The sequence below is a fragment of the Bactrocera tryoni genome, chromosome 3 (assembly GCF_016617805.1).
Source record: "Bactrocera tryoni isolate S06 chromosome 3, CSIRO_BtryS06_freeze2, whole genome shotgun sequence".
Classification (NCBI taxonomy): Eukaryota; Metazoa; Arthropoda; class Insecta; order Diptera; family Tephritidae; genus Bactrocera; species Bactrocera tryoni.
In genome coordinates, this window is record NC_052501.1 from 85,801,100 (window position 1) to 85,809,462 (window position 8,363).

At 38.4% G+C, this 8,363-nt stretch overlaps 1 protein-coding gene across 1 annotated transcript; it reads left to right on the top strand.

Annotated features, from left to right (window-relative positions):
- Positions 1-733: 733 nt before the first annotated feature.
- On the top strand, positions 734-8,363 carry LOC120770808. The gene is made up of 5 exons (XM_040098387.1): positions 734-1,984; positions 2,048-2,464; positions 5,783-5,883; positions 6,623-7,736; positions 7,813-8,363. The coding sequence occupies exons 1-5, from the start codon at positions 889-891 to the stop codon at positions 8,229-8,231; spliced, it is 3,147 nt and encodes a 1,048-aa protein (XP_039954321.1). The 5' UTR covers positions 734-888; the 3' UTR covers positions 8,232-8,363.

Consider the following 8,363-nt stretch of genomic DNA (forward strand, 5'->3'; position numbering starts at 1 on the left):
AAATTTTATTTACGAATAAAGGCGAAAACGTTTTTGTCGGTATAAGAATTCAAGGGATATTTGGATATATTTTTGCAAATTAATTGCATTGGAAAAAATAACGAACTGAAGGCTGCTTTCTCAATGTGTGGCTGCCAGCCTTTCTGTCCAGTTAATAGAGTTGTTCGCTTAATAGTGCGTCCATTTAATAGAGCTTTCACTGCATTTTTTATTTATGATTGGTTTTTACTTTCCCATCTTCTAAGTTGGTTCAAACTCGACACATTGCGCTAAATTGTAGTAAAATCGGTTCTGTAGTTTAGGAGTCCATCGCGCACAAACAACTTGACACCTAATTTTTATATATAAAGATATATTATAATAATTTTAAACTAACACCTTGGTTGTGTTATCAGGTTTCTTTGTTTTCGAAACTTTGAGTCAATTGGAAGCCCAAGATAATTTGATAAGAATCAATATAAATTCCAAAACAAAAATAACAACGCGATTAAAGTGATCAATTACTAAACTTTTGGGAGCGTAATAATAGATAAACAAACCGGAGGCTCTTCACTACTGCTCTTCAAATGCTAAAAGCCATTCACAAATGGTTTGTTTTTAATTCTGTCTCCAGCGTCGCCAGCGTTAGAGAACAAGTGTACCCCGAGAACACCATTCAATCTGCTAAAAGCTCGTGCAATCGTACTTAAAATAATTGTATTTAATGCAAAAAATGCATAATTGCTCACGCCCAGAAACGACTGAAAGCTCGCGCTGACTACGCAACTTTGGCAGTGTCAAGAGTTTCGCTATTAGTTTAGTACGCAGAACGCTGTTAAATCACAAGCTCGCACTGACCGATTGCTGAAAATAATTTTTTTGTGCGTCGCTTCTATTGTTTTTCTAAAAATGTCCGTCACCGAGTTTCTGCTCGCCACACTGCTGGGACTACTAGGGTATGCGGTCTACTGGCTGCGTCAACGTTTCATGTATTGGGAGGTGCGCGGCATTGCCTGTGAGAAGCCAAATTATTTACTCGGCAATTTAAATGGCATACGCACGACACGTTCGTTTGTGGAGATATGGCTGACAACGTACAAAAAATTTAAGGGAACTGGCCCATTTTGTGGTTTCTTTTGGTTTCAACGCCCTTCGGCTTTCATTTTGGATACAAAACTGGCCAAGGCCATACTTATTAAGGACTTTAATAATTTTGTTGATCGCGGCTTCTACACAAATGTGGAGGATGATCCGCTCACCGGACAGCTATTTCTCTTGGAGGGACACAGATGGCGTGCAATGCGCAATAAACTATCGCCCACCTTCACATCCGGTAAAATGAAGTATATGTTTCCGACTGTGTGCCGTGTGGGTGAGGAGTTTGTACACGTTGTGGCGCAGGCTATTGAGAAGGAGCAGGTTTTGGAGGTACGTGATTATCTAGCGCGTTTCACCACCGACGTTATCGGCACTTGTGCATTCGGTATTGAAGTAAATAGTTTGAAGAATCCCAACGATGAATTCCGGCGCATGGGCAAACGAGTCTTCACTGATTTGCGTCACGGAAGATTCGGTTTGGCATTGCTAAATAGTTTCCCGAAATTGTGTCGAAGGCTACATATTAAAAGTACACCCGATCATATCACAGACTTTTACATGGGTCTTGTGCGCGAAAATATCGCCTACCGTGAGAAGAACAATATACGCTGCAATGACTTCTTTGACATGCTGCTGGAATTGAAAAACAATAAATTGTTAAAATCAGAAGACGGTCAAGATATGAGCATCACCGTTGAAGAATTAGCCGCTCAGGCCTTTGTATTTCTCATTGCCGGCTTCGAGACGTCGTCGACCACCATGAGCTTCGCATTGTACGAACTCGCACAGCATGAGGACATACAACAGCGTGTGCGTGACGAAGTCATTGAAGTTCTGGAGAAACACAAGGGCGAATTCACTTATGAATGCATGAAAGAAATGGTCTATTTGGACCAAGTCATTTCCGGTAAGATCTAACGACAATGGCTATAAGCAATATTATTAAAGTAGATTTTATTTATGAACACAGAAACACTTCGCCTCTATACTGTGCTTCCCGTGTTAAATCGTGAGTGTCTGGAGGAGTATCCAGTGCCGGGTAACCCGAAATTTGTCATCGCCAAGGGTATGCAAGTTGTTATACCCAGCGCTGCATTTCATCGTGATGCTGATATTTATCCCAACCCCGACACGTTCGATCCCGATAACTTTACACCCGAGAAGGTGGCCCAGCGTGATGGTGTTGAATGGTTGCCTTTCGGCGAGGGACCTCGCAATTGTATTGGCATGCGGTTTGGTCAAATGCAAGCTCGTATTGGCTTAGCTATGCTCTTAAAAAACTTCAAGTTTTCCGTGTGTGAGAAAACTCCGATTCCGATGACATTTGACAAGATCAACTTTTTGGTGCAGTCTGAGCATCCCATTTGTGTGTATGTTGAGAGAGTATGAGCAGGATGTTACATTCTTCAAACAAATTTGCAAATAGTATTGCTGATTAATATTTTTCTGGGATAGTTTCTTGAATAATAAAGCGTTTAAATATATGCACTCGCTTTTGTTTTATAATTTTTTAGGTCCAACATCTTCATAATAAGAATTTGCGAATAAGTGAACTAAGAAGTGATTGTAAGAAGATTCACTCGTCCTCCAGATATACATATATTCCTAACATCTGGGGAGCAAAACTAGTACACTATATGCATACCAAAGTCATCCTCAGTAATTTTGAAAACTTGCATACTTTTAGGAATGCGAAAATAATTCAATTCAATTTGTACTGTTATCTATCGCGTTAACGATATAAGAGGATTATAATATCGGTACTTTACCCTTTCCAAACCCAAAAGAGCAACTATTTTCTCCTATAAGAAAAGTAAGTAGTTAAAAACGAAGAGTCAAAAAGCTCACTCACTCAGCATATTCGCCCGAACACCGTGAATCTTTAGCAATTCTTTTAACCCTAACCATCCAAACATTTCATCGTACACACATTCTGAAATTGAAAATACTGTAAATTTTTGGAAAAATGACGAAGCTGTTGGTGCTGAATTTGAATCCGAAGAAGATTTTGTACCCAATTTTCACGAAAGTGCAAATTCATCGAATGAATATAGCTTTGAAGAGGAAGGCGCCAGAGAAGTCATCGAACTGATGGGACAAAATTGTATAGCACATTCAGAAGATAAGTCTATTCTTTCGTCCACGAAACCTCCCCAATTCCATGGAAGAGTAAGGCTTGAGAATGTACTATCCGTGTATCGTCTATACGTGATGCACTTGAAGTTTCATCCACTCAGCCAATATTGAAAAATATAATTAAAAAAATTAACATTGAAGGTTGCAGAGTTTTCCTAGATGATTGGTAGGTTGTAAACGACGTTTCGACCTAAGCTTATATTGATTCTAAGCGGTGTTTACAAAATCACACGGCGCATCTCTAGACAATTCAAGAAGTATATTCCATTTTACTTATGCAAGTTTATTTTGTTATTTTTGACTGGACAAAAGGCCTAAAAGTTCAAAATATTATTTGTGACAATCAAACCTCAAATCTTGCTAAGGAGTTGCTACAAAAGGAACATACTTCGAGGGGAATTGTAAGAGTAAATAAGACATTCTTGTCTGACTCAAACAAAAAAGTATTTAGGAAGCGTTCGATTCACTCCAGAAAAATTTTCTTCAGTAGGAAAGTATCACTGTTTGAGTATGTTCCAAAAAAAAAAAAATACAAGCTTGTGAACTTTTGAGTACCTTTCATCACGATAATAGGCAGGCGAAAAGAAACTTCCTGAAATAATTAACTTCGGAAAGAAATTTAAAACAGTTGTTGATACGTTAGACCAGGAATTGTGACTTAGCTATTGACCGAAATATTGTGAAGAACCGCAATATCAAAAGGGGATCCTTCGCGTCAGCTTGGTTATGAATTCTGAAGATGGTCAGAGATGAGCATTTCCGTAGAGGAATTGGTAGCGCAAGCTGCGTTCCTCAGGGCTGGTATCGTTTGCACTGCTGACAGTAAGTGCTTAAAGAACTATCCGGTGCCGGGCCATCCTAAATATGTGATTAGGAAGGACATAAGAGTACTGCTAACTGTGGGTGTCATACACCGCGATCCCGTTTCGAGATTTATTACATATACATATCTCAAGAGAGACATTGATGGATTGTGCCTTAACGACCTATATACTTTCTTAAAAAGAGACGGGGGTTTTGCGATAGTTTAAAAAGATTATAACGATTGATGAGTCATATTTTGCGTCGTTTGATTATGCTATGTATTTTCGGCTAGAATCTGTGTCATCCACCTGGGGAAGCTAGAAATTGTGCAGAGTCATGCATAAATAGTGAGAGAAAGGTTTGCTTTTTGTTTACGAATATACGTAAATAATATGTATCTTAGGGGAATTACATATAATCATAACAGTATTATCACACAAATAATAAGAAACAATATTCAGATATAAACAAAGTTTGACTGAGTTGTTATGATATAAAAAGTTGAGATTAAAGTTGATAAGAGCACAAAACGAACTTGCAAACGAAAAGTAAATAATAAAACAGTAACAACGGTTAGAAATATTTCCAATCATTTCCTGATAGAAATTACAAGTCATCATCGCCATTATCAATATTTATTTGCCGTATTGATAAAATAGTCCACTTCGGCGATAAGTAGAAACATATATACTAACATGGAAGTAAGCCAGAGTGCTTATCTTTCAAAAAAATGTGAATATTATGCATCCTTAACCCTCGACTACGATCTTACGACGTTCACCTGACCCAACATACTTATATACAATATGATACTGTTTTGATTTGAAGGTTCCAAATAGAGTATAATATATTAATAAAGAATCAATAAATTTTGGAAAATTTATGTTTAACAGGTGAGATTATGATTTATTATGAGCCGAGTGGCGTTAACTTTGAGAACACCACTTAGACCATATCTATTTATGATACGAGTATAATATAAGATATGATCGTCAAAAAGATCGAAACACCCTCCACTTGAAGGGCAACTGAATGCCTACAAATGCAATTTGGTTGATTTTGTATTATCGAAAATGGTTGAAATACACAAAATATATATTTTTTTCGGTCTCGAACTGGAGAAGGTACGCATACCAGTTATAGGTTTTGCATAGTGCAAAATATACTTCAGATCGCGGTGCAATCCTCTTCTATTTATCTATAGGTTATGCATTATAATGAAGGTGATACATTAAGGGTTAAGTCAGAATGTTTTTCAATTTTATTTCTTTTCTCAGCATGTTGAACACGTTTTATAACACTCGTGACGGTATACACATATGTATATACAGAAGTATTTGTGTACATTTTTACAAAAATTTTACAACTCATCTAACAGTTTACGCTGATAGTTCTCTTCGTGTGATTCCCATACTTTTGACACTTCTGATTTGTATTGATAATTATAACCAGTGCTTCGGTTACAAAATTTTGAATTTCATATTAAGGGTTCTTTGAAATGCAGTCTTCTGCACTACTTACCCTTTGAATATTTAAAATGAACAATAAGAAAACAGCAGAAAATATAGTTTTTTGGCCGTTGCGTGTTCTATAGTATGTACTCTTTTTTATTTATCGATGGATCATGTTACAATTCGATTGAACTTAAATTTTAAACATTCCAATGCGAATAATGAATAGTTGTTGTAAGATTTCTTAAATTGAGGTTAACATACAAGTATGTTTCTATACGCACTATGAAAATCATGGTTATTATACCCTATAGCACCCAATTTCATACTGGCTTTGAACAGTGTGATTAGTAGCTATCGGCCCAATAGAAATAGGAATTCTTGCTATGAAATGGCACACCCTGTACGCGCTCATGTTAGTGAATCAATAGGCCTTAACTAATCTTAGATCTACAGCAATGTTGCTGATAGTAAAAGTACTGAAATGATTAAGCAAAAATGACAAACATTAATTGAAAAATAATTTACGGATGATCTGAGGTCGGGAAAAGGAAGGAGAGGGGCGGGGTTGAATTTCAGTTTAGTTAAAAATGATTTATCCCAATTTCCGGCAAAACCAGGAGTCCTAGAAAAAATTTATAAGGCAGTGTTTTAGGTTCAAAGTGAGTAAATGTAGTAAAGGAGTGTCTACCCTCACTAGATATATAATCAACAACAGGCTCATTTGTGTGCCTGGTCACAGCGGAATCGCTGACAATTGCAAAGCTGATGAGATAGCAAGACAAATTCCTCCATCAGATCATTTTGATATACATTAACTAATATTTCGGGAGGGAAAATTGCGTACTTAAATAAGGTCCTCCAATTTTTACTGTTATCTATTGCGTTATCTGGCATAAGCACATCAAAAGTTCAGTACTTTACCGTTTTTAAAACCAAAACAAAAAAACAATTATTCTCCCCGATAACAGTACATACTTGTTATATACGAAGAGTCAAAAAGCTTACTCATAAAGCATATTCGCCCGAACACCGTGAAGCTTCAGAGACTCTTTAAATAGCAGCGAACTGCTGGCACATTTTAGAAGTTAGTTTAAATTGCTCATTACCACTTCGTTTCCGCATCAACAAGACTTTTGTTTTACTAATTAAAATTACCCAGCGGAACGAAAATGATTATATTCCCAATACTGTTGGCCATTGTGCTGGGTCTTGTGGGCTACGTAATGTACAGCCTGCGTCAATCTTTAACTTATTGGCAGGAACGTGGCATACCATGCGAAGAGCCGGATCCCCAAGCTGGAAATACAATTGGTTTGTTCAGGACACGCCGCTTTGCTGACATTTGGATGGACACCTATAAAAAATTCAAAGGCAGCGGACCCTTTTGTGGATTTTATTGGGGTCGTGCTCCCAATGCGTTTGTGTTAACACCAGAGCTGGCCAAGCTAGTGCTTATAAAAGATTTTAATAAATTCGCTGATCGTGGATTTTACAGCAATCCGAAGCACGATCCGCTGTCCGGGCACCTTTTCTTGATGGATGGTCACAAATGGCGTAGCATGCGCTCTAAGCTTTCGCCAACATTCACCTCCGGTAAGATGAAGATCATGTATCCGGTCATTGTGCGTGTTGGAGAGGAGCTTACAAATGTATTTGCGAACATGCAACAGGAGGATCCAGTGATTGAGGTGAAAGACGTCTTGGCGCGTTTCACTACCGATGTGATTGGTACCTGCGCCTTCGGCATTGATTGCAACAGCTTGAAGAATCCAAATTCGGAGTTTCGCGTGATGGGCCGCAAAGCCATAACCGATGCGTCGTTCAAACCATTAGCTCGGTTTTTAATGAACTCATTCCCCAATCTAGCCAAATTTTTACGTGTGAAATTGACACCAGATGACATCACCGAATTCTATATGCGTATTGTGCGCGAGAATATCGAATACCGTGAAAAGAATAATATCAGGCGCAACGACTTCTTCGATATGTTGCTGGATTTGAAGAACAACAAGCTGTTGAAATCCGAAGATGGTCAGAATATGAGCATCACCGTAGAGGAATTGGCAGCACAGGCTTATGTGTTCCTGAGAGCCGGTTTCGAGACTTCATCGACTACACTATCGTTTGCACTCTACGAATTGGCACAACATCAGGATATACAGGAACGTGCGCGTCAGGAGGTTTTACAGGTGCTCGAACGCCACAATGGCGAATTCACCTATGAATGTATGAGCGAACTGGTGTACTTGAACCAAGTCATATCGGGTAAGTTTAAATACCTACATATATATATGTGATTAGTGCTTGAAAAAATAACAAACATTATGCTGTCTAAATGCAGAGACCTTGCGTATGTATACGGTGCTGCCAGTATTGAATCGCAAGTGCTTGGAGGACTATCCGGTGCCGGGCCATCCGAAATATGTGATTAAGAAAAACATAAAAGTTATGATACCTGTGGCTGCCATGCATCGCGATCCCGATCTATATCCCAACCCAGATGTTTTCAATCCCGATAACTTTGCGCCAGAAAAAGAGGCCACACGCGACTGCATTGAGTTCCTGGCTTTCGGCGAAGGTCCACGCAACTGCATTGGCATGCGCTTTGGCAAGATGCAAGTGCGTGTTGGTTTGGCGTTCTTGCTGAAGAATTTCAGGTTTAGCGTGTGCGACAAAACACCCATACCTATGGTATACAATATGACAAGCTTCACCGTTAGTTCCAAATCTGGCATACACCTGCGTGTGGACCAAGTTTGATTATTTTAGACTTAAGAATTGCGTTGAATATCTCAATTGACACCTTTTTTGTGCATATGTATGTGATTTTATTATACAAATATTATAATAATGATTGAGAACAATAGAACAAGTGAATTTAGTGGAGAAAAA

Coding starts and splice junctions, on each gene's coding strand:
- LOC120770808 (XM_040098387.1), top strand. CDS start 889: ATGTCCGTCACCGAGTTTCTGCTCGCCACACTGCTGGGACTACTAGGG. Junction 2,465..5,782: donor TGTGTATGTTGAGAGAGTAT/GAGCAGGATGTT, acceptor TATACCCTATAG/CACCCAATTTCATACTGGCT. Junction 5,884..6,622: donor CACACCCTGTACGCGCTCAT/GTTAGTGAATCA, acceptor TACTAATTAAAA/TTACCCAGCGGAACGAAAAT.